Source organism: Salvelinus namaycush, chromosome 13, assembly GCF_016432855.1.
Source record: "Salvelinus namaycush isolate Seneca chromosome 13, SaNama_1.0, whole genome shotgun sequence".
NCBI lineage: Eukaryota > Metazoa > Chordata > Actinopteri > Salmoniformes > Salmonidae > Salvelinus > Salvelinus namaycush.
In genome coordinates, this window is record NC_052319.1 from 16,399,653 (window position 1) to 16,427,191 (window position 27,539).

At 43.9% G+C, this 27,539-nt stretch overlaps 1 protein-coding gene across 1 annotated transcript in view; it reads left to right on the forward strand.

The window, feature by feature from the left end:
- LOC120058288 (SH3 domain-binding protein 4-like) overlaps positions 1-25,412 on the forward strand; it is a 61,207-nt gene extending 35,795 nt beyond the window's left edge. The window contains exons 2-5 of the mRNA XM_039006836.1: positions 50-273; positions 368-2,754; positions 22,404-22,592; positions 24,090-25,412. Coding sequence (XP_038862764.1) covers positions 153-273; positions 368-2,754; positions 22,404-22,592; positions 24,090-24,314 — 2,922 coding nt within the window. The 5' untranslated portion in view covers positions 50-152 and the 3' untranslated portion in view covers positions 24,315-25,412. The remainder of the gene's footprint in view (positions 1-49; positions 274-367; positions 2,755-22,403; positions 22,593-24,089) is intronic.
- The last annotated feature ends 2,127 nt before the right edge of the window (positions 25,413-27,539 follow it).

The following is a 27,539-nucleotide window of genomic DNA, read 5'->3' on the forward strand; positions in this document are numbered from 1 at the left end:
ATATAAATAAGCCATTAGTTAATCCTGTTTTTTTCTATTTCATCTCCAGAGACTATGAAAGGCTGTTGACGACTAACTCTGCCATTGGCTGAAAGGGAACCCAGGAGAGCAGCCTGAGCACATAGGCTGTGTGTGCAGGGAAAGAACCAACAATGGCCGCCCATCGAATCAGGGCGACCAACAACATTGCACTGCCACGCTGCAAGTCAGAGGGGACACTCATTGATCTCAGTGATGGAGTCTCTGAATCTAACTGCCTCACAGATGTCAAAGGTACGCTAATGAAGTTGATTCATATTTGAGATATTTTGTTGTAGTATAGATTACCTGATAACAGATTGACTTTTTTGGTGTTCTTTTTTTGCAGTGCCTTCTCCCAGTGCCTTAAGACTGGATGCCACTGCCTCCTTTGGCACTGCCAGGGAAGTCATTGCAATTAAGGATTACTGTCCCTCCAGCTTTACCACCCTCAAGTTTTCCAAGGGAGAACATCTCTTTGTGCTGGACACATCGGGTGGAGAGTGGTGGTACGCCCACAACAAAACTGAGATGGGTTACATCCCTGCGGCATACGTCCAATCCATCAACTACCGGGACTCCTCCTTCAGTGACAGCGGTATGATCGACAGCTTAGGAGACTGCTCTGTTGAGGAGGGAGCCAAGGAGCTGGACCTCCTTGAAGATTGGACCGGGGTGATCCTGAAACCCACTGCCCCCCAAAACGGGAACCCCTTTGCCCCCCATCACCAGCCCCTTAGTCGTAGCGCCACCAACCCGTTCCTCAATGGAGCCCTTCAGAGTTCGCTGGATCAGAACAGTAATGAGAACAGTAAGTCAGTGGATCTTCTTCTTTTTGACACAGCACCCTCTGTCCCACCAAACTCCACCAGCAGCACTGTCAACATCAATGGCTTTGGCAGTAGCATCTTTGATCTGAACCACATCAGCCCCAGCCTGGGAGTGGGCCAGACCTTACGCAGGGACAACCCATTCTTCAGGAGCAAGCGATCCTATAGTCTCTCAGAACTTTCCATCCTGCAGGCTCAGAATGACGCCCCAAAGGCATCCTCCAGTTTCTTTGGAGGCCTGAAAGCCCCTGCGCCTGAGCAGTTCCAGAGCCGAGAGGATTTCCGGGAAGCATGGCTCAATCACCGCAAGCAAGCCAGGTCCTGCCATGACCTGGACTCCATGGGCCAGAACCCAGGCTGGGGCCAAACGCAGCCGGTAGAGACCAACATTGTCTGCCGTCTAGACAGTTCTGGAGGAGCTGTCCAGCTACCAGACACCAGCATCAGCATTCACATCCCTGAGGGCCACGTGGCCCCTGGAGACACCCAGCAGATCTCCATGAAGGCCCTGCTGGACCCGCCTCTGGAACTCAACAACGACCGCTGCACCACTGTGAGCCCAGTTGTGGAGATCAAACTCAGCAACATGGAGACCAAAACCACAGTCACCCTTGAGATGAACGTGTCAGTTGTGGTGAAGAAGGAGAGCAGACAGACGACAGAGGTCATGTGTGTGAGGAGTGACTGCAAGGAGGGCCCCTACACACCAATCTCACAGGCGTACATGTATGGGGACACCGTCCAGGTCTGTCTGGATAACCTTGAGCCCTGTATGTATGTGTCTGTTGTGGCCCAGGCACAGTCTGTTGCTCCAGACACCACAGTTTGGGATAACGTGGTGAAAAAGGTCACCCTGGGCGTCTATGGGCCTAAGCACATTCACCCATCCTTTAAGACTGTGGTGGCTATCTTCGGCCATGACTGTGCCCCAAAGACATTACTGGTGAGTGAGGTGGGGAGGCAGGCCCACTCTGCTCCTCCAGTGGCCCTTCAGCTCTGGGGGAAGCACCAGTTTGTCCTGGCTAGACCACAGGATCTTCGGGTCGGGGTTTACTCCAATATGGCCAACTATGAGGTCAAGGACAGTGAGCAGGCCAGGGTGGTCAGGGGGTTCCAGGTCAAACTAGGAAAGGTTAGCCGGCTTGTCTATGTGATCGCCTCACGCACTGCTGACGATGTCTCAGATTTCACATTGCGGGTCCAGGTCAAGGATGACCAGGACTGTATTCTCGCCCAGTTCTGCGTTCAAACACCAACACCTCCACCCAAGACTGGTCCACGGACGTCTGCGCAGAGGCGCTTCCTGAAGAAGAAGGAAGTAGGGAAAATTGTTTTGTCCCCTCTGGCCATCACTAACAAGTACCCTGTGTTCCATGACCGACGAATCCACAACCTGAAGTTTGGTAAATTTATCAAAACAGTCATCCGTCAGACCAAGAACCAATACTTACTGGAGTACAAAAAGGGGGATTACGTTGCCCTTCTGAGCGAGGAGAAAATCAAACTGAAGGGACAGTTGTGGACTAAGGAATGGTACATTGGTTACTATCATGGTAGGACAGGACTTGTCCATGCAAAAAATGTTCTGGTGGTGGGGAAAGTGAAGCCCATTTACTTCAGCGGTGCTGAACTTACCACTACACTCTTACTGGAGCAGATACTTAAGCCCAGCAAGTTCCTGACGTACATCTATGCCTCTGTAAGGACTATACTGATGGAGAACGTAGGAAGCTGGAGGGCGTTTGCTGATGCCCTGGGTTACGTCAACCTACCACTGACACATTTCTGCCGTACAGAGCCCGACAGTGAGCCTGAGAGGGTGGCGTCTGTTCTGGAGAAGCTGAAGGAGGACTGCAACAATGCAGAGGGCAAGGAGAGGAAGTCCTTCCAGAAGGAACTGATGACTGTAAGTAATGGCCTAGGGCAGGGTTCCCCAACTGGAGGCCCGCAAACCGAATTTGGCTCATGAGTGGTGTTATTCCCCCCCTCCACCCCAAAGTTTTCTGAGCAAAAAAATATAAAAATATACAGTACTAGCCAAAAGTTTGGACACGTACTCATTCCAGGGTTTTTCTTTAGTTTTACTATTCATGTGGTAACTAAAAAAGTGTTAAACAAAAAAATATATAGTATCCAACCTTTGCCTTGATGAAGCTTTGCACACTCTTGTCATTCTCTCAACCAGCTTCATGAGGTAGTCACCTGGAATGAATTTCAATGAACAGGTTTCCCTTGTTAAAAGTTAATTTGTGGAATTTCTTTCCTTAATGCGTTTGAGCCAATCAGTTGTGTTTTGACATGGTAGGGGTGGTATACAGAAGATAGCCCTATTAAGTCCATATTATGGCAAGAACAGCTCAAATAAGCAAAGAGACATGACAGTTCATCATTACTTTAAGACATGTAGATCAGTCAATACGGAAAATGTCAAGAACTTTTAAAGTTTCTTCAAGTGCAGTCGCAAAAACCATCAAGTGCTATGATGTAACTGGCTCTCATGAGGAACGCCACAGGAAAGGAAGACTCAGCGTTACCTCTGCTGCAGAGGATAAGTTCATTAGAGTTACCAGCCTCAGAAATTGCAGCCCAAATAAATGCGTCACAGAGTTCAAGTAACAAACACATCTCAACATCAACTATTCAGAGGAGACTATGTGAATCAGGCCTTCATGGTCTAATTGCTGCAAATAAATCACTAGTAAAGGACACCAATAAGAAGAATAGACTTGTTTGGGCCAAGAAACACTTGCAATGGACATTAGAACGGTGGAAATCTATCCTTTGTCTTTGATCTGATGAGTCCAAATTTGAGATTTTTGGTTCCAACCGCCATGCCTTTGCGAGACGCATAGTAGGTGAACGGATGATCTCCACATATGTGGTTCCCACCGTGAAGCATTGAGGAGGAGGTGTGATGGTGTTGGGGGTGCTTTGCTCGTGACACTCTCTGTGATTAAATTTGGAATGTATTTAGAATTCAAGGCACACTTAACCAGCATGCTACCACAACATTCTGCAGCGATACACCATCCCATCTGGTTTGAGCTTAGTGGGACTATCATTGGTTTTTCCACAAAACAATGATTCAACACACCTCTAGGCTGTGTAAGGGCTATTTGACCAAGAAGGAGAGTGATGGAGTGCTGCATCAGATGATCTGGCCTCCACAATTACCTGACCTCAACCCAATTCAGGTGGTTTGGGATGAGTTGGACTGCAGAGTGAAGGAAAAGCAGCCAACAAGTGCTCAGTATGTGTGGGAACTCCTTCAAGACTGTTGGAAAAGCATTCCAGGTGAAGCTAGTTGAGAGAATGCCAAGAGTGTGCAAAACTGTCATCAAGGCAAAGGGTGGCTACTTTGAAGAATCTAAAATCTTAAATATATTTAAATTTGTTTAACACTTTTTTTGGTTACAACATGATTCCATATGTGTTATTTCATAGTTTTCGATGTCTTCACTATTATTCTACAATATAGTACAAATAAAGAAAAATCCCGGAATGAGTAGGTGTTCAAACTTTTGACTGGTACTGTGTGTGTGTGTGTGTGTGTGTGTGTGTGTGTGTGTGTGTGTGTGTGTGTGTGTGTGTGTGTGTGTGTGTGTGTGTGTGTGTGTGTGTGTGTGTGTGTGTGTGTGTGTATGTATGTATGCATGTATGTATGTATGTATATATATACAGTACATACAGTTGATGTCGGAAATTTACATACACCTTAGTCAAATACATTTAAACTCAGTTTTTCATAATTCCCACCATTTAGTCCTAAGAAAAATTCCCTGTCTTACGTCAGTTAGGATCACCACTTTATTTTAAGAATGTGAAATGTCAGAATAATAGTAGAGAGAATTATTTATTTCAACTGTTATTTCTTTCATCACATTCCCAGTGGGTCAGAAGTTTCATACACTCAATTAGTATTTGGTAGCATTGCCTTTAAATTGTTTAACTTGGGTCAAACGTTTCGGGTAGCCTTCCACAAGCTTCCCACAATAAATCGGGTGAATTTTGGCCCATTCCTCCTGACAGAGCTGGTGTAACTGAGTCAGGTTTGTAGGCCTCCTTGCTCGCACATGCTTTTTCAGTTCTGCCCACACATTTTCTATGGGATTGAGGTCAGGGCTTTGTGATGGCCACTCCAATACCTTGACTTTGTTGTCCTTAAGCCATTTTGCCACAACTTTGGAAGTATGCTTGGGGTCATTGTCCATTTGGAAGACCCATTTGCGACCAAGCTTTAACTTCCTGACTGATGTCTTGAGATGTTGCTTCAATATATCCACATAATTTCCCCCCCTCATGATGCCATCTATTTTGTGAAGTGCACCAGTCCCTCCTGCAGCAAAGCACACCCACAAAATGATGCTGCCACCCCTGTGCTTCACGGTTGGGATGGTCTTCTTCGGCTTGCAAGCCTCCCCCTTTTTCCTCCACACATAACGATGGCCATTATGGCCAAACAGTTCTAAAATAAATAAAAGCTGAAATAAATCTCTCTACTATTATTCTGACATTTCACATTCTTAAAATAAAGTGGTGATCCTAACTGACGTAAGACAGGGAATTTTTACTAGGATTACATTTCAGGAATTATGAAAAACCGAGTTTAAATGTATTTGGCTATGGTGTATGTAAACTTTCGACTTCAACTGTATGTAGATATTCCATTAAAAATCAGCCGTTTCCAGCTACAATAGTCATTTACAACATTAATAATGTCTACGCTGTATTTCTGATCAATTTGATGTTATTTTAATGGACAAAAATGTGCTTTTCTTTAAAAAACAAGGACATTTCTAAGTGACCCCAAACTTTTGAATGGTAGTGTATATATTATATATAAATACACACACACAACTTTTTTGTATTATTGTTGGACATAAAATACTTTTAAAAACACCAGCAAATCAGCATTAAGGGATTTACATTTTGGAAATCTGTTCCCAAGTATTCCCACGCATAATAGAGAGACGTGATCATATACGAATGTAAGCAACGTTTGAAATTATTATATTTTAGTTAAATGTTATCTGTTTGGGCTTCAGTCTTAAATGGTTGTCTGTATCTGTCAATCTTTTTTTTGCGTGATTAACTTTTTTGTTTGCTTATAACCAGGTTTCCATCCAACCTTTTTATGCGAGTCAAGTACATGTCTGAAAGAAAAATGTCACAACAGGCCTGATGGAAACAACTAATTTGCCGGTAAACTTTCCAAATGTCAACAACACAAAATACTCTCGTCAAGGTCGAATATTTTTGTGCCGGTAAAATTAATTATACGAGAAATGGTAGTGGTAACGCTTTTATGCTCAAATATTGATAAAATAACCATCATATCAAAGTAAAGTTGGAGTCAAGCAATGATATTGTGTGGTCCTCCCACTACGACTCGGGAAAGCATGCAGTTTATTAGTCTACAGATTAAATAAGTTCTGATGAACTTCACAGGGTGATGAAAGTGCATGGTGAATAGGTTGATGAGTCTTTCAAATAAATATTGAGTGTCTTATTCTGATGACATGATGATTGATGCTTGGCTGCCATTTGACATTAAAAAAATCTTGCTCTATTTGTCCACAAATAATCTCATTATGTAGTCCGGTGTTTCCCAACTCCAGCCCTCAAGTATCCCCAACAGCTCACATTTTTGTTGTTGCCCTCGACAAGCACACCTGATTCAACTTGTCAACTAATCATCAAGCCGTCAATGAGTTGAATCAGGTGAGTTTGTCTGTGGCTACAACAAAAATGTGTGCTGTTGAGAATACTGGAGGACTGGAGTTGGGAAACACAGATGTAGGCTTTACCCACACTGTATCTGCAAGTTGTTGGCTAGAGTGCACGTGCCAAGACCAGAGTGGGCACGTTTGCTATATAACACATTTTTTGGGGACAAAACCATCAGTAGAGTTGAAAATGTGATGGAAACCCATTTAACTAGTATTTGTTATTCCGTACATGGGAATTTAACCACAAAAGTAACTTCATGTGCACTTCATCATCACGCACAGCTTTTTATCCGCAACAAGGCGGTTTGATAAAAACGCTTCGCTGGTGGGAAAATGCGCATATTTATAATATTTACATGAAAATCTGTTGCCAATTGGATGGAAACCTAGGTTATGTGTTTAGCACTTTCGTTTCTTTTGTTTGTTCTAGTGTGCATATTTGTGTCTTGTGTTTGGTCTTGTGTGTGCGCTGTGCCTGCATCTGTCTCTATACTTGTGTGTCTAGCTTAGGTCTTTTTCAGGTCAGTCGTGGCTTTGGCTCCTTATCTACTTACAGCTGCCTGAGGCTATGGTCCAGTGGGCTAATTCTATTGAGTGTGCAGTCAATAAGTGCTGCGTGGGCATCAGGGTCTTATGGGGACTAGGGAGTTGTGGAGAGCAGCAGAATATTTTGGCACAGCACAAACCCACACCTCTGTCTCGAATACATTGAGTTAGAGATACTGTATGTGCTGCATTTGTAAATCTAAATGATGGCTCAGCCTGCGTTGATAATGCTCGGTCTTCATTTCTAGTCATAATGTGTAAATCAAAACCTACAGGAATACAACAATACTGTCCAAAAAATTATGAAAAAGTCCTTGGTTTGATTTTGGAAGTCATAATCAGTGTTTTGACCATTGTAGATGGTGTCGAGCAGTGCCTGCTGAGGCTAGGAAGGCTCATCATAATGGCTGGAATTGAGTGTAATGGCTGGAATGGATTGGATGGAATGGTATCAAACATATTAAAACCATGTGTTTGATACCATTCCATTCACTCCATTATGAGCCGTCCTCACCTCAGCAGCCTCCGCTGGTGTCGAGAATGCTACGTGACATAACATGAGTGTTTCCCCTAGGATGTTTTTCAGCAGCAGTTGCAAAGTTAGCGGGGAGGTCGTGGTAGTGGGCATGGCCAATGGCGTGGTTTTAGAAGCCCTCTTGGACGCAAACACAAAATGTTGCTTTTTTAAAGCTTATTTTCTTGCAATTCTACACATTTTGCTATGGGGTGGAGAGAACATTTTACAGGTTTAAAGCTAATTTCCTACAATTCTACACATTTTACCATGGCTTGCAATGTTCTTATGCTTTCTGAGTGACTCAAACATTATAACAAAAATCAATATGTATCTGCCATGACATTTTTTGAATTTTAGATTCTCCCTGAATGTCTAGTTTTTATTTTGGTGATTGTTAGTTCTTAAAGATGATCTTATTTAAAAAATATATACTGTAGCTCCATTATCTTTTTCTACATCCTTTATATCATGTTTTAGTCGTCCCTGACGCTTTTAGATGAATATAGAGGAAACACTGAACATGATTGAAGAATAGAGCCATAGAAGCATGTCATACTGTATGGATTAGCAGTATATCTGAGGAACATTCTTTACCTCATGTTGCTGAGGGAGTGCAGAGAGTATCACTTTGCTCTCTGTTCTCTTTGATAGGTGAAATTCATGTCACACCGTAACAATGACATTGATATTAAGTGAGACGGTTTCCCCTCAAATGTGTCTGACTGAGACGGAAGAGAGGGCACACACCAGATATAACTTTTGTTGTCATCTTTAAACATCTGCATTATTCAGTCGGCTCTGTCCCCATTGGTGACCCTGGCGTGTCAAGACTCTCATTAACACTGTAGCCTCGCCCCACCCACCAATAGACCAGAAACCATCTGGTTTGGGCCTGACTTGGAAACTTTCCTGCAAACCCAACCCTTGTCTGTCTGTTTCCCTTTCTCACATTATTGTGTGCAAAGATGTTGTCCTCAAGACAGGTTCATTCAGTATTTCCCAGTATTGCTTTTGGCAAAATTGGCAGCAGGCCCTGCAATAAGTTTCTATACAGACCAAAATTGAATTTATTTTTTATATGTAGTCTCTCCTTCATGTTTCAAAGTGTTGACAACCTCTGAGATGTGATGTTGATTTGAAATCATCGATTTTTGTCATCTGCGTGTCAATATCATTCCAAGTTCGAAACAGTATGTGTTGTGTAAGAACGTTCACAAACTTAAAGAGAAAGAATACGCAACGTCAGCCTCACTCGTTGCCTCACTCGCTCTCAGTGCCAATATAATTATTTTCTTTTTTTCAATAACATTCCTTTGTTGAAGTCTCTTAGAGGTCATGGTCATAATAGAACAGGCTCTGAGGTAAGATGGAACATAAGCACTATATAATTTACATCGAGTTGTAAACACCAATTACAACCATTTATAGACATGGGAGAGCTTCAGTGTGGAGAAGAACTATATATAAAGACGAGTCCGTTGTGGATAAAGACATGTCCTCCACAACACTTCCCATTTCTCAGACTCAGTTGTTTGATGTACACTTTGTTATGATGTGATACAATCAGTACTATTAATTGGGTGTGTTTTCCCTTTTCAAATGTACATAGAACATCTTGGCAAATAGGATGCACTTCATTGGATGGACCTTTGGAAGCGATGGTGCAGCAACCAGTAATACTGATATCATTACAGAATTCAAAAGTATTCACAAATGAAGTGGCATACTTAGAGCAAACTCATCCAGCATGCATAGATTGTACCACTCCTGATGAATAACTACCAAAGACATTAACAAACACTCTTTTAGTTTATTTATGGGAAATACTGCTATCTAAACAACTTCACACAAGGTTATTTGGTACTTATGCAACAAGAGTTGAAATGGGCAGTATAAAGTTAGAATCCACTTCCTTCCACTGAGAGGATGTTAGTGTTATTTAAACCTGGCTAAGATATCCTCACATTCCACGGCAGGCTAGAAGGGAACCAACGCATACCGGATGGATAACTGTTAGCAACCAGTGTGTCTACACCAACCCACCTATCCAGCTTCACAAATGAGGAAAGATGTCTAGGTTAGGCTAATCCAATGTAGGTCACCTCTGTTCCTGTCTGCACAACAATAACAAAACAGTTGCTGCTTGTTCACCCTGGTTTTTCTAGAGGAGTTTTGTGTGCTGATTTTTTTTGCAACTGTTTATCCCCCAAACAATAGATTACTTACACTGTGGTGGGCTTCAATTGCGGTCTTCTGGGGCTTAGTATGTGGCTGTCAATTGAATTACCGTCTTCTACGTCTCTCGGCAATTAAGTGTTTTCTCTGACACTGAAAATAATCCCTCCTGATTCGCTTGCATACCATTTGACGGAGAGCTAAGAGTGTATTTTTAGATGCAAAGGAAATCAACAATATTGTGTGCGCCTCAAAGAGGGAGATGACAGCATTTGTGCTTGAGCATCTGAAGGCATGCACATTTTCTCTCATTGTTCAGGAAGAAAGGAATTATCAGCAGTGTTAGGCATGGGCCTATATCCACACATCCCAAATAGAGAGAGATTCCTCTAATTTGCCCCCTCCACATCCCCCTTTTGTCCCTTTCTTAGTTAGTAGAACTGCATTGCCTGTAGTAATTGCCTATTGAGGCATAATCACAATTAATTAACACTTTCTATTTCAAAACAAATATATGGAAAATGATTTTGCATATGGTAATGGTGAACACATTGAACTCTACTGCGAAACCACAAAACAGCAGTGCCCATGTTAAATCCAACTCTAGCAGCGAGCTTGTGAATTGAACTTTGTTTTAATGAAACATGCAATGCCTATGATGTTATCTAATCACCACATATGATAAAGTATGTCTTGTACATTCTGTTAATTGTGCATTTTTATTTCATTCAAGACTCAGCCCTGATATGCTTTTGTGATCTAGCTAATTTGCCCATGACTGATTGTGTAGAAGTTGAGCTATGGATGTATAATTCAGCGCTGGGTTAATCAAGTACTAATTGTAGTTCAGTCTAATCTACATTTGACAACAAAAAAACAGAACAGATTTTGAGCCTGATAATGAAGCCGACCACAACCAGAAAGTATTCTCTTCCTGTTACATACATACAATCCTCTAGGCTTTGGAGAACACGCCTGTAACAGGTGCGTTGGGAGTCGGGAAGCAAGTTCAGGGAGTGAATCATTTAATCAATAAACGAAACATAATAGAAAACAAGAAACACGAACAACGCACAGACATGAAACTGAAACCGAAACAATAACACCTGGGGAAGGAACCAAAGGGAGTGACATATATAGGGAAGGTAATCAGGGAGGTGATGGAGTCCAGATGAGTCTGATGACATGCTGGTGCGCGTAACGATGGTGACGGGTGTCCGCCATAATGAGCAGCCTGGTGACCTAGAGCGCCGGAGAGGGAGTATACTTGACAAAGACCCCAGATTCACAGTAGACTTTGGTGGTGAAATACAGAGCACGCATTCTTATCCAATTCTGAGGTGCATATTGAAGATTTTGGAAGAACTGTCCACATTTACTTTTCGTCAGCCAAAAAGATGAGTAGGCCTAACGAACAGCTAAACCACTAGCCTATGTCAATCTACTATCCCCCATAGTACAAAGGTTGTCCTATTCTATTCTGTGCGAGAAATAGATATTCCAAACATAGTCTGGGACAGTTGTGGTATGGAATTAGTCCCAGATTAATACATCCACTAGCATCAACACCGTTTTTGTGCAAAGTGGCTGACGCAACAGATCAGAACGTTTGTCTTAAAATGTTTATTTGGGTATTTCTTCACATTATAAGCGCAGCAATGCACACATGGTAGTACAGTATAACCGCAAATGTTTCATTAGCGGGAAAAAACATTATCAAAAGTGAACGCAAATGCAATTATGCCTGTAATGCTTTTATTATAAAGGTGCATTTTTATGGTGAAAATTATCTTCCCCAAACTTGAAACTCACGTGCTGCTTATGCATGCCAGTTGGGCTCTACACCCCTTGTAAAGTGGATTAATGTGCTTAAATTTTAAGAAGTTATTTTGCCATTTTAGTTGTGATACAAATCTTATTAAAACATATAGGGCTATAGGCTAGGCTACATGAGGTGTGTGACAATGATTCAAACAAGTCGCAAAAAAAGCCATTGTTTCTTATGCTTGGCATCATTCACAAGGGATAATATATAATTCATAGGCTAGTATTGTTACCCATCAGACTATTCTTGATTTCATCTTGATTTTTCATATACTAAATAATATATGTGTGAAATTTGTTTTGATTCAGAATGGACCGTTATCATGCACCTGTCTCGAAACGGGGGAAGCGGGAAAAAATACATGTCATCTATGCACTTAAATAGCGAATGGGAGACGCTTTTCCCGGTGGTTTATTTTCATGCCAGCCAGGTAGACTATACTCCTGTTGTAAATATAAGCAATGTGCTTAATATTACGTAAGTTGAGAAAAAAATATGCAGTGTATTCGGAAAGTATTCAGACCCCTTGACTTTTTCCATGTTTTGTTACGTTACAGCCTTATTCTAAAATGGATTAAATAGTTTTTCCCCCTCGTCAATCTACACACAAAACTCCCTAATGAAAAAAACTAAATTTATAAAAACAAAAAAACTGAAATCGCATATACATAAGTATTCAGAACCTTTACTCAGTACTTTGTTGAAGCACCTTTGGCAGGGATTACAGCCTCAAATCTTCTTGGGTATGACACTACAAGCTTGGCACACCTGTATTTGGGGAGTTTCTCCCATTCTCTGCAGATCCTATCAAGCTATTTTCAGGTCCCTCAAGAGATGTTAAATCGGGTTCAACTCCAGGTTCTGGCTGGGCCACTCAAGGACATTCAGAGACTTGCCCCGAAGCCACTCCTGCATTTTCTTGGCTGTGTGCTTAGGGTCGTTGTCCTGTTGGATGGTGAACCGTTGCCCCAGTCTGAGGTCCTGAGCGCTCTGGAGTAGGTTTTCATCAAGGATCGCTCTGTACTTTGCTCCGTTCCTCTTTCCTTCTATCTTCACTAGTCTCCCTGTCGCTGAAAAACATCCCCACAGCATAATGCTACCATCACCATGCTTTACCGTAGGGATGGTGCCAGGTGTCCTCCAGACGTGACGCTTGGCATTCAGGCCAAAGAGTTCAATATTGGTTTCATCAGACCAGATCATTTTGTTTCTCATGATCTAAGAGTCTTTAGGTGTCTTTGCGAAACTCCAAGCGTTCTGTCATGTTCCTTTTACTGAGGAGTGACTTCCGTCAAGCCACTCTACCATAAAGGCCTGATTGGTGGAGTGCTGCAGAGATGGTTGTCCATCTGGAAGATTCTCCCATCTCCACAGAGGAACTCTGGAGCCATGTCAGAGTGACCATCGGGTTCTTGGTTACCTCCCTGACCAAGGCCCTTCTCCCCCGATTGTTCAGTTTGGCCGGGCAGCCAGGTCTAGGAAGAGTCTTGGTGGTTCCAAACTTCTTCCATTTAAGGTGGATGGCGGCCACTGTGTTCTTGGGGACCTTTAATACTGCAGAAATGTTTTGGTACCCTTCCTACGTACAATTCCTTAAACCTCATGGCTGGGTCTTTGCTCTGACATGCACTGTCAATTTTAGAACAAGGCTGTAATGTAACAAAATGTGGACAAAGTCAAGGGGTCTGAATACTTTCCGAATGCACTGTAATAGGCCTAGCCTAAAGAAAGCTCATCCTCCTCTTTTTAGTAGAGGCCATCACTCTGTTATCTCGCGCAATTGCATAGCATATTGAAATGTTGCGCAGCATTAAGTGTTTAATTAGATGTTAGAGTACATTTGTATTGATGTCAAAGTGATTAGAGGGACAATAGAGTGCTGAGTACCATGAAGTTACCAAGTTTGGTAGGCTACTAATGACCGTCAGCAGCATCAGAGCTTGGAGAAGCCTAATTACCGTGACTAAACGGTCACGTGGAATTTGACTGCCTTCATAACTCGTGACCACCGCTGTGGCGGTAATACGGTCACCACAACAGCCCTAGCCACTGCTTTTTGCACATATTTGCGTGTCTGGCTGTGTGCATAGTGAATGTGTGTGTGTATGTAGGCACCTGCTGTAACCCAGTCTAAGTTCATATTTGTGCCCTGCTTTTAACAATGTATTGTATTCCTTTCGCTGTGTAATTTGTTATATTACTGACTCACACATAGGAAGGAAATGACAAAGCCTCTAAATCAGTTTACTAACCTGTCCCTTATCCCCCTCATCCTTGTAAGGTTTAAGGCCCTTGTAAGTCCTAACATTATGGAAGCATTTAAACTGCACATGCATCCTGTGTTTACAAAGAGGCCACTTGCATAGTATGTGTGCAATAATCACCACATTAACGCTTGGCGGTCAGTGAGCTCTATTGATTTCACCATTTCAGCCAAATGCACTTGAGTCTAGATGAAATGAAATGTCACGGCCGTCGTTGGAAGGAGACCAAGGTGCAGCGTGGTGAGCGTACATTTTCTTTTATTACAGTAAATGTCGCCAACAAAATAAGAAAACAAAGAAACAACCGTGAAGCTTAACAGGGCATTAGTGCCACTAACAAAGATAACTACCGACAAACACCAAAGGAAAAAAGGCTGCCTAAGTATGATTCCCAATCAGAGACAATGATAGACAGCTGTCCCTGATTGAGAACCATACCCGGCCAAACATAGAAATGCAAAACATAGAAATAAAGAACATAGAATGCCCACCCAAATCACACCCTGACCAAACCAAATAGAGACATAAAAAGGCTCTCTAAGGTCAGGGCGTGACAGTACCCCCCCCCCCCCCCCCAAGGTGCGGACTCCGGCCGCAAAACCTGAACCTATAGGGGAGGGTCCGAGTGGCCATCTATCCGCGGTGGCGGCTCTGGTGCGGGGACCTTAGTCGCCGACCCTGGACTGGGGACCCTCGCTGCAGGCCCCGGACTGGGAACCCTCGCTGGAGGCTCCTGACTGGATGCCGTCGTTGGAGGCTCCGGACTGGGGACCGTCGCTGGAGGCTCCGGACTGGAGACCGTCGCTGGAGGCTCCAGACTGGAGACCGTCGCTGGAGGCTCCGGACTGGGGGCCGTCGCTGAATGCTCCGAACTGGGGAACGTCGCTGGAGGCCCCGGACTGGAGGCCATCGTTGGAGGCTTCGTGCCATGACTCATCACTGGAGGCTTCGTGCCATGGATCATAACTGGAGGCTTCGTGCCATGGATCATCACTGGAGACTTCGTGCCATGGATCATCACTGGAGGCTTCGTGCCATGGATCATCACTGGAGGCTTCGTGCCATGGATCATCACTGGAGGCTTGGAGAGCAGAGCTGGCACAACCCGTCCTGGCTGGATGCTCACCCTAGCCCGGCAACTGCGGGGCGTTGGCACAGGACGCACTGGGCTGTGAGAGCGCACCGGAGACACTGTGCATAGAGCCGGCGCAGGATATACTGGGCCGAGGAGGCGCACTGGAGGTCTGGAGCGTAGAGCCGGCACCACCCTTCCTGGCTGGATGCTCACCCTAGCCCGGCAGCTGCGGGGTGCTGTCACAGGACGTACTGGGCTGTGAACACTCACCGGAGACACAGTGCGCAGAGCCGGCGCAGGATATCCTGGACCGAAGAGACGCACTGGAGGCCAGATGCGCTGAGCCGGCACCATCCGTCCTGGCTGGATGCCCACTCTAGCCCGGCCGATGCGGGGATATGGAATATAGCGCACCGGGCTATGAGTGCGCACTGGAGACACTCTGCGCAGAGCCGCATAACATGGGGCCTGACTAGTCACACTCTCCCCACGGTAAGCACGAGGAGTTGGCTCAAGTCTCCAACCTGACTCAGCCAATCTCCTCGTGTGCCCCCCAAAATGTTTTTGGGGGAGTGGCTTCTCGGGCTTCCGTGCTAGCCGTGTCCCCTCGTAACGCTGGGCCCCCTTTCTAGCTGCCTCCGTCTTCCTTGCTGCTTCCACCTGTTCCCATGGGAGGCGATCCCTTCCGGCCAGGATCTCCTCCCACGTCCAGGATCCTTTGCCGTCCAGGATGTCCTCCCATATCCAGTCCTCCTTACCACGCTGCTTGGTTTGTTTGTGGTGGGTAGTTCTGTCACCGCCGTCGTTGGAAGGAGACCAAGGTGCAGCGTGGTGAGCGTACATTTTCTTTTATTATAGTAAATGTCGCCAACAAAACAAGAAAACAAAGAAACGACCGTGAAGCTTAACAGGGCATTAGTGCCACTAACAAAGATAACTACCCACAAACACCAAAGGAAAAAAGGCTGCCTAAGTATGATTCCCAATCAGAGACAACGATAGACAGCTGTCCCTGATTGAGAACCAAAACATAGAAATAAAGAACATAGAATGCCCACCCAAATCACACCCTGACCAAACCAAATAGAGACATAAAAAGGCTCTCTAAGGTCAGGGCGTGACATTAAAACTGTAAATTGTCCTCAGCATTAAGCTTCTTCAGCTATGTCTCCCAACATTTTTAACATTCAGGGCAGGACAAGATCATCAGCACAATAATAATCCCTAAACAATTCCCAAGGGTTGACTTGACACATACTCTCTTTTGCTTTGTTTTGTCTGGCAGTTTTATGTAATCCCAAATAGAAAGAACCCAATATTCTGTGAGATAGAGAGATGGAGGTTCTCACTCATACTTTGTCAGACCTGCCTTACTGTATGTATGAAATCAAGCCCCAGCTTTGGAATCTCTGCTCTGACATCAAACATCCAGCCCTGTCACTGACTGAGAGACTAAAATAAGCAGAAACACCATATTGTTGTTTATTGTGTGTATTGAGTCTTTTAGACTCTTAGTGGGATTGTATCAACCCCAGTCTGAGGACTACAGGTCTGTGTGTAATGGCCGTCGCGTTTGGCGTCTGATGGATGTGGGCAAAGACATGTCTCTGTGGAGGATCATTGCCCCACAGATGTTTCCTATCTCATTGTTGAGACTAAACAGAAGTGCCAGTTATGGACCAAGAGGCGCCTGCATTCCACACCACCTCCCCTTGCCCCTCACATAGCCCCTCTACCTCAACTCAGCTATGACCAGACAACTATGCAGAAACACTCTACAGAGCTGCCTGTTCTGTCTGGTGTTGTTGGGCCGTGAGTGTGCTATGTACTGTGTTGTGTATATATACTGACTTAAGTTTTAAGATGGGTTCTGAGCCACCATTGCACCCATTCCTCAAATAGGATTTGGAAAAAGAGGAAAAATCTGGAGGAGGTTCTAAAGTGCGCGGGTGGGCACCCCACTGTGTCCTGCACTAAGAGGGATTTAGTTCGCACTCACGCACACAACTCTGTAGCAGACCCTCCCGAGTCCTAATCCTCATCCTACGCTTTGAATTATTTGCGGAGAGAGAGAGCGAGAGATCCCTGCAGTTGATAGCACTTGGGAGTAATAATAACAATCTATTTCTGGAAGATGACTTTGAAAGCGGCCATCGGGATGATCATGTGCAGTTAGCTCTGTGTTGCCATTTTTTAACACAGACCCCGTTTTTTTTTTTGCATCCCTAGACTCCTTCATCTTCTGTTCTTCACTTCCTGCTCAACACTCTCCCTTCCTCCTTCCTTCAGCAGTAGGGTGTGGCCAACTGCTGTGCTGGTACAGTTGACAGCACTACATATCTGTCTCTCTCTGGAGACACGTTGTTTGTGTGTTTTTCGTCTTCTGCCAGTCTGGGTAGAATGGGCGAGGCTCACACAGAGGGCGGATTGTCACGAAAAGAACCCAGAATTCTCTCATCTCAGCTCAGCAGACTGTTTGGTTGAGGGTATAAAGGCGATCAGGTGGATTTGTGTATCCAGAACAGGAAAACAGTAAGAGTAGCACACGTTGAAAGGGAAAAGTAGAACTTAGTAGAGCAGGGGTTCTCAAACTTTTTGGGTCCGGGGACCCCTTTTGTAATAGCTAATTCACCAGGGACCCCCTCATAACTCCAGTGAGAAAGAAATAGCATACAAGGAGTTTTACTATGACTTTGGCAGTGCATGGCAGGACAAACCAAGTCTTGGGCGCTGCGAAGGAACATTTTAATGGCCCACCTCTTGGCATTGGAGTTAACATTTAGCAGTTTAAGCTAATTCTACACGCCTCTGTTTTGAAAAAAGCTGAGGGATGGGCCTGGAGAAATGTAACCACTCTCAAATTCATAGACAGGGTTATGGATGCAAGGACTGACCATCCATAATATCAAAATTATAGTTTTAGCAATGTTTCAGGTATTGCTAAATGTTATTGTTTGTTTACATTTACATTGTTTACAAACATTGGGTTATATTTTTGGTTCTGCTTAGGGGGTTCTGATTGGGTAGGACAGTTGAACTAAGCTCATGAGGCATTTATAAATCATGTTCTTCAAGAATAAATGGGCTATATCATGGTATGCCATACCAAAAATGGATGTAGCAACTAAGGATTCTAGCTTTAAATTACAGTGCATTTAGGTAAAAAAATATCTAATAACTGGTTGAAAAATGTATAATTGGTGAAGAACTGTGGATACCAATATCCCATGTGACCCTCCCAGTCCCATGTTTCCCAAGGTTAAGAGTATATGAGTAGATTAATAATATTACATTGTATTTCATTGTATTTTATTACAACCTCAAATTATTCTACGGATCCTTTAGCCAAAATGTGTTTCGTCTGTTGGTAGAATAGATATGAAATGTTATTTTGAGATCTGGCCGCGGACCCCTGCAGTAGAACCCCTGAAGTAGAGGGCAAGACTGTGACTGAGATACAGATTAGAGTGAGTGGCTAAGATGGGAAGAGCGACACGGGAACCTTTCAGACATAAATGGAGATGGAGAGCGAGATGATAGAAGAGAGGGGGAAAAGATGGAAGTATAGAGAAAGCCAAGGAATGGGAGGATGAGGAGGCTGGAGAGACAATATATTGCTATTCTTCAAGAAGCATCACATTTATCAAATGAACTCCCTCAGTTCTCAGCCTGACAATGATCACTCTGAGCTATCCTTAGATCTTGCTTTCATACACTTTGTTTTCAGCTAGAAGACGATACCTCGAAGACTGATTCACACTGTGTAAAGACGCACACCGCAGAGATCCAACCCCGCACGCCCGCCCCTTTCAGAAATATGCCTGACAGAGTTGCATTCTCACTTTGACAGTGAGATGATTTATGGAGTTGAGAAGATGCAGTGTCTCTATGCACTGATGTCTGCATTGATGTCTTTGTGACATTTAGCTAAACCAGTCGCATGCAGACACACCCACACACACAAACACCAATCCCTTGTGCCTCAGTGACATTTTGAGAATAAAAGCACAGCATATACACTGAGTATACCAAACACTGGGAACACTTTCCTAATTTTGAGTCGCGCCACTCCCCCTTTACCCTCAGAACAGCCTCAATTCGTCGGGCATGGACTCTACAAGGTGTCGAAAGTGTTCCACAGGGATGCTGGCCCATGTTGACTCCAATGCTTCCCACAGTTGTGTCAAGTTGACTGGATATCCTTTGGGTGGTGGACCAGTCTTGATACACACGGGAAACTGTTGAGAGTAAAAAAAATAACAGCAGTATTGCAGTTCTTGACACAAACGGGTGCGCATGGCACGTACTACCATACCCCTTTCAAAGGCACTTAAATTTGTTGTCTTGCCCATTCACCCTCTTTTTATTTTATTTAACTAGGCAAGTCAGTTAAGAACAAATTCTTATTTACAATGATGGCCTATCCAAACCCGGACGACGCTGGGCCAATTGTGCACCGCCCCGTAGTGACACCTCTAGTACTGAGATGCAGTGCCTTAGACCGCTGTGCCACCGCTGTGGAGCCCTCTGAATGGCACACATACACAATCCGTCTCAAGGCTTAGGAATCCTTCTTTAACCTGTCATTTCCTCTTAATCTACACTGATTTGAAGTGGATTTAAATAGTAATACCAATTAGGGACCATAGCTTTCAACTGAATTCACCTGGTCAGTCTATGTCATGAATCAAGTTTTGTTCATATTTTGTATACTCAGTGTGTAATTAAGCAATATGGCACGAGGGGGTGTGGTATATGGCCAATATACCACAGCTAAGGGCTGTTCTTATGCACGACGCAATGCAGAGTACCTGGACACAGCCCTTAGCCGTGGTATATTGGCCATATATCACAAACCCCCGAGGTGCCTTATTGCTATTATAAACTGGTTACCAACGTAATTAGAGCAGTAAAAATAGATGTTTTGTCATACCCGTGGTATATGGTCTCATATACCACAGCTGTCAGCCAATCAGCATTCAGGGCTCGAACCACCCAGTTTATAATTCCTCTTCAGCTGTCTGTGATGGTCTTTGGCCTAAAGCTGTGTAAATGGCAGTTAGCTCAAACTTCCTTGAATCCGGTCACAATGCCGACGTGGTTATCATACGACTCCTGACAGCATGAATTTATGACATGTCAAGTGTCTCATGCGTCATTACAGTAGTAACACTGCGTCTCCTATTCAGTCTTAAAGCCTTTTTCTATATTCATTATATTCTGTGATCATAAACGCTCACCCCACATCCATGCAGCCCCTCACCCCTCAACAGTGGACATATTGACGACTACATCCAACCCTTAGTGTGAATAGATGTCATTTCTGGATCTCCACTCTTGCCCTCATAATCTTTGGTAATACTTGGCAGCAGCCTTCACAGTTCAGCACCAAGTCACAGTGAAGGGGAGGGATCAGGCACAGATTACCCTGTAATTTGACTGGAGCTTGCAGTATTAACAGTGCGAGGTGAACAAAGAGGCACATGGGAGCGGAGAATGGTGGAATGGGCTTACTGGCTCTGTCAATGATTTATCCATCTCTCAGTTCTAACAAGGACGAGCGACGTGTTTATAATGTGATGGCGCAGTTGTGTGGCGGGAGTTCAACTCACGAATATAAACCTAATAAGAATGTCATTAAGAATGTTTGTTTTGTTCCTGACTGTTTCCTTAATGAACCAGTAACAGGCTGTTAGCTTTGTGGTCAGAAGAGGGCCTTCACCTAGATCTTAAGAAGTATTTGCTTTTGTCAACCCAGGCAGACAGTGTAGTAGGTCAGCACTGAACTACTCTCTGTGTGCGCTGTTTGTACAGTCAACTGGTTTTATATGTGGAGCATTGTCTGTCTGTCTGTTAGCACGACTCCTAGCTGTGTCGGGATCTAACTGGAGGTGACATGGGAAGTACTCTCCTTGATTTCTGCAGGGAGTTCCTGTTGCTGTTATCCGGAGAGGAAGCAGGTGCTTGTCTGAAGCCTTATCTTTCAGTAGGACTCTTCCTTCCACAACATACACAAGCACACAGAAACACAAGTACGGAAATACATACTAACAAATGCACACAGATGGGATCGTTCAATGTCCTTATTCTAAATCATTCTGCATAAGAATGTCTGCATAGTTACTAAAATGGAAATTAACTCCATGTTGCTTTAGCAGAAATAATCAGATTATATAATGTAGTCTGGGCTGAAGTGGAAATCCCCTCTGCTTTTTTACTCTGATCTGGGCCGAAACGGTGCATTCCTGGCTAACTGTTAACAGGAGCTCCAGGCATCCAGCACACTATCTCATCCTCCTGTGTATGTGTGCGCATGTGTGTGCGCACGCATGTGTGTGTGTGTGTATGTGTGTATGTGTAAGAGAGACAAGCATCACCACATTCCTTCACCTCCTCAACCCCCCTCCCTGCCCGTTTCCTGTCATTCCATGCATTCCCTGCCCATGGAACTAAAGCCCCAATCAGAGCTTTAGTTGGCTGCACTTTAATATCCCATTTATTCTCCCTGGCTCTGTTGAGTCTGCTAGTCAGAGAGAAGCTCACTGTGTTTATCCATGTATTCTGTGGTTGCCGAGTATCATTTACGGGAAGGCTCTTTGGTATGCGCATGGGTTTGTTGTGAGTTCATGTATTTGCATTTGTTTGTGTGGCTGCATTTGACTTTGCAAATGTACACGTGTGCAGCACTTCAGTCCTGCCCTATGATTCTCTTCATTTTCAATGTAAGGTTGTGCTTACATTGAAAATATTCCATAGTGTTTTCAGATTCAATGAGCACACAGGCATAGTTTAGTTTCACTCCAACTTGACAAGACATGGTGGGGGGGGGGGGTTAAAGGTTGAAGGATTGGTCTGGATGACACTCCAAACAAACTAGACATACAGAAACATAAGCCACACGAGCCAGTCAAATGTCTCTCTTTCTCCTTTTGAAGTAGTGTAGTTTTGGTTCCCTGCTGTTAGCTGTGCTCCATAATGGCACGTAGTCCCCTGCTCAGCTCCCCTGCCTATCGCTGAGTTAATCAAACAGCTAGCTAGCTGGAGCCAGAGAGTTGGAGCCTGCATGGCCTTGGAATGCTGTAGCACTCCTGGTGAGGTGGTGCTTAGCGGCTCAGTTCCCGTCAGGCCTTCTAGAATACGTCTGAAGAAATGACACAGACTTGAGATTATGGAAAATAGGATGTTTTGGGAACCATGTGAAGCATAGCCAAGAAACAAAATGCAGAGGAGAAAGTCATGGAATTTCATGGGCTCTTATTCTTGTGTTCTTGTGTGTTTGTTTATGTGGGTTTTGTATGTTATCCTGTCCTGACCAGCGTCTCCTTGTCTAGGAGCCAGTCATTTCATGGAATTGTATTGACAAGAATGTACAGTGTGTTTATTTTTTTATCCTGACCAGTCTGTCTCTCTGTCTTCCTTCTCAGGCATTGCTGAAGATGGACTGCCAGGGCCTGGTGGCCAGGCTGGTGATGGACTTTGTCCTGCTGACCACAGCAGTGGAGGTGGCTGGTCGATGGAGGGAGCTGGCTGAGAGGTTGGCCAAGGTGTCCCGTCTGCAGATGGATGCATATGAGGCACCCCACAGAAACAAGAATGGAGTAGTGGACAATGAGGTAAGTGGTTTGGCTGGCACGATCCTACTGAAACTTTGTTGGCAACCAAATTGAAAAATGGAACACTAGACATAGCTGTTTGAAATTATATTACCTGCGATCTATAGATAGTGACATGCTTATTCATTTTTTAATTATACTTTTGGAATGATATACAGTGAATGTCAGCCATATAACCATGACCATTGTAAATTAAACTGTCAGAACATGGCATGAGATTTATTGTCACACTGTTCAATACGTTGTCTTCAATTGCCACCCCTCATTCTCCTCTGACCTTATCTCTCCCTGTACTGTGTGTTCTACAACGGGTTGGTCAAAACAAGCATTGTGATTGGTTGAGACGTGTTCTAAACCATACAAAAAAATCTGTTTAGTACGAGTAGGCCTATGACGCAAAAATGTTTTCTGTTCCATCTGAGAAATCCCTGCGCAGCTATTGTCCCATCAGCCCTGCCAGTCAATTCATTATCTTGATCTACACTGTAAAAAGCATCTACACATTATTTCCCCTTGCGTCTAGCCTAACATTTGGTTTGCAACAACGGGGGGGTTGTACAAACGATGCTGTCTGTCTCTCGACATTTGCATCATTGTTTCAATATTGACATTCGATCTCCACTGTCCTATTGAGAATGAATGTCAGGACGAGACGGACATCTTTTCTCATCCAGTCGAAATCATGAATCAGCATACTTTTTATGGATATATACAAATAAATGTCAATAGAAAAACAGGTCAAATGACATGAAATGCAGCTAGTTTGCTGTCTTACCAGTTTCAGTTTGAAGTGATTGCGTTAGCTTTGTAGCTGGCTAGCTCCTCTGAACAGTGTCCCGACGAGAGGCGAAATCGCGCATCATTAGCTCGTTGTTATACATGTATCCAAAACAGCTTCAACAAACGCAAATGCAGCTACTTTGCGGTTATTCTAGCTGTTTGACCTAACCATAGTTAGCTAGCTAGCAAGGGATAAGAGCATTGCCCGCCAGCATGGCAATGGAACATTTAGAATGAACGACTGGATATAGAACAAAAAATACTTTACGACTGGGTCAAGTCTTTGGCAACCTAACCTATAGAATGAAAGGCCAGCTAGCAACCATAGATGTGTCGGGACTAGGCCTATATTTTCATTGAGCTGTTTAGCAAGCTCTCTCATGTGCAATTGCTTTACTTTAACCTTTATTTAACTTGGCAAGTCAGTTAAGAACAAATTCTTATTTTCAATGACGGACTAGGAACAGTGGGTTAACTGCCTTGTTCAGGGGCAGAACGACACATATTTTTGTTTTTTTACCTTGTCAGCTCAGGGATTTGATCTTGCAACCTTTTGGTTACAAGTTCAACACTCTAACCACTAGGCTATACGCCAACAACATAATTATGACCATAGAAACATCAGGAAACAGCATGGAAGTCCCATGTGATCTACTTTCAGTTAAATATGCTCGCTTCAATCTCCACCTCTTTCTGTTTCACTCTCTCCCTGTGTAGGCCATGTGGAAGCCAGCCTATGACTTCCTGCTGACGTGGGCGGCCCAAATCGGGGACAGCTACCGGGACGTGATCCAGGAGCTGCACATGGGCCTAGACAAGATGAAGAGCCCCATCACCAAGCGCTGGAAACACCTGACGGGCACGCTCATCCTCGTCAACTGCTTGGATATGCTCCGGAGCTCCGCCTTCAGCTCCGCCTCTCAGGACGACTGTGCCATCTAGACCAAACTGGCCATCATCATCACCATCGTCATCCCTCACAGGTTGCAACTTGTCTCCTCCCCTTTCAATCTCTTTCCCATCAGTATAGATAAAAGAACGAGGAAGAGAGAAAGCCCCTTTATACTGTTGAGTTGGACCTATAGACTCCGTCTTCTGCTGTCCTTCCAACGTCGATCACAATCCTAACCCAACCCCTGACCCCACCCCTCTGGATCATTTTGCATATCTACCTAAAATGTAGAACATACCTTATTCCCTGTTTGTATTGGAGATTATGCACAACAGCTGCCTGTCTGTCTGCTCTCTCTGTGTCCTGCTTCCTCCGAATCTGCCTTCAGTCTCTCACCCCCAGGAGGACGAGAGCACTAGACTGCCCCCCTCACTTCGTATTGCCACCAGCCAAACTACACAATGCTACAGTCTCAGTATTCACAAATACTATTTTAATTGTCACTGCCTGGCATAGTATGTATTTTTTTACTCTAAATATGGCACCACATTTTTTTAAGACTCTTTGACACCTTCCGTTCATAACTGTGGACTCGACCCATTACTAAGAGAATAAACTTTTGAAATGGTATCCGTGTTCTTTAGTCTTGTCACGTGTGTCAAACAAGCTGAATATGTTTATTTATAAAGCTTTGTAATTGTTAAGATGAACGTGCACTCTTATTGTTCAGGGTTTCCTCCAGCTGTGGTCCATTTTTTTATTTCAACTCATTTGTTTGAGAACTGTGTATATTTCAAATAGTCTTTCTGCTTCTTCTCTCACCTCTTTATCACCTCTTTAACGCTCTTTTAAAAGGAACCTTAAATGCCTGCCGTTGTTTTTTTTTACTCCTTTTTTAAGATATTTTGTACCAAAGCTTGTCAGCAGTTAATATGGATCTACATATAGCTACTGTAGATGGCCTCATTCAATGTCCAACCACTGTTGTGCAATGCTAACTCTATGTTAAAGATTATGTATATGTTTTGACCCCTGTATGTGTTATGTTCAGTGATGAGTACTGTATAGCTAGCTTCATGTTCATCCACATTTTGCATCCGTTTTGACTGCATACTTTTGTGGAGAATAATATGAATAAAATGTAAATATTTATACACAATTCATTATGCTGATTTCTGAATAATTGGATTTATTACCGCAGTATCCATATTTTATCTTCATGTCAGATTTGTTTGCATTTTTTTATTTACATTTTGCCTTACAAGCACGCAAATAATGTTAAAGAGACAGAAAATTACAAGAAAGGTATGTGACAGGTTCTGTTTAGTTTCTAATCAGCATTCAGTTTGCGCAGACCACCCAACAACATCCCAGAGAATACAGCATGTTCTGCTGAGAACAAAATAAATGTACTGGTACACAGGGAGATCATTTCTCACCTCATCTTCCCTTTGTCTAATGGCTAACTGGGTGATACAAAACGCTGTGCGTTTTGTTGCTGTGCGTTTTGTTGCCAACCTTACTTTGCTAGGTGACAACTTTACGTTTTTTTCTTTTTACTTTTTAATTATCGTTTATATTTTTAGTTTTTCCATCACAACTTTTTTCCCTCATTCAACTTTTTCACTCCGGACGCTTTATCTGGACATGGTTCGTCAGTACTTTCAACAGCCGAAGCTAAGTAGTAACATTAACATGATGTCTTTTAATTGCAGTCGCTGTACTCATAATATACAGGAGAACGATCGCCTTATGGCGAGGATAGCTGTGCTACAAGCCCAGCTTCAGACGCAATCGTTAGGCAAGGGTAATTTCAGTGTAGGAAAGGAAGAAACAGCGTCTGTGCCACCAGTAAGTACAGATACTAACGTTAGTATAAACCCCCCCGCACGGTCCCCGCAGCCGGACAACTTTCTCATGGCTTCTGGAGGGAAATGCTGTAGGAATGCTCAACTGGTGTCGCTCATTCAGCCGACAGAAACTTTAAACCGGTTTTCCCCATTAAGTAGCGAGTCGGAGTCTGAGGCCGAGTCTTCTCTTGTCTCTACTCCTCCCGTTACGGGGTCTGAGACGCCGAAGGCTCCCACCATTAGCTCTGACAAATTGAAAACCCTAGTCATTGGCGACTCCATTACCCGCAGTATTAGACTTAAAACGAATCACCCAGCGATCATACACTGTTTACCAGGGGGCAGGGCTACCGACGTTAAGGCTAATCTGAAGATGGTGCTGGCTAAAGCTAAAACTGGCGAGTGTAGAGAGTATAGAGATATTGTTATCCACGTCGGCACCAACGATGTTAGGATGAAACAGTCAGAGGTCACCAAGCGCAACATAGCTTCAGCGTGTAAATCAGCTAGAAAGATGTGTCGGCATCGAGTAATTGTCTCTGGCCTCCTCCCAGTTAGGGGGAGTGACGAGCTCTACAGCAGAGTCTCACAACTCAATCGCTGGTTGAAAACTGTTTTCTGCCCCTCCCAAAAGATAGAATTTGTAGATAATTGGCCCTCTTTCTGGGACTCACCCACAAACAGGACCAAGCCTGACCTGCTGAGGAGTGACGGACTCCATCCTAGCTGGAGGGGTGCTCTCATCTTATCTACCAACATAGACAGGGCTCTAACTCCACAATGAAATAGGGTGCAGGCCAGGCAGCAGGCTGTTAGCCAACCTGCCAGCTTAGTGGAGTCTGACACTAGCATAGTGAGTGTAGTCAGCTCAGCCATCCCCATTGAGACTGTGTCTGTGCCTCGACCTAGGTTGGGCAAAACTAAACATGGCGGTGTTCGCCTTAGCAATCTCATTAGGATAAAGTCCTCCTCCATTCCTGCCATTATTGAAAGAGATCGTGATACCTCACATCTCAAAATAGGGTTACTTAATGTTAGATCCCTCACTTCAAAGGCAGTTATAGTCAATGAACTAATCACTGATGACAATCTTGATGTGATTGGCCTGACTGAAACATGGCTTAAGCCTGATGAATTTACTGTGTTAAATGAGGCCTCACCTCCTGGTTACACTAGTGACCATATCCCCCGTGCATCCCGCAAAGGCGGAGGTGTTGCTAACATTTACGATAGCAAATTTCAATTTACAAAAAAGAAAATGACGTTTTCGTCTTTTGAGCTTCTAGTCATGAAATCTATGCAGCCTACTCAATCACTTTTTATAGCTACTGTTTACAGGCCTCCTGGGCCATATACAGCGTTCCTCTCTGAGTTCCCTGAATTCCTATCGGACCTTGTAGTCATAGCAGATAATATTCTAATTTT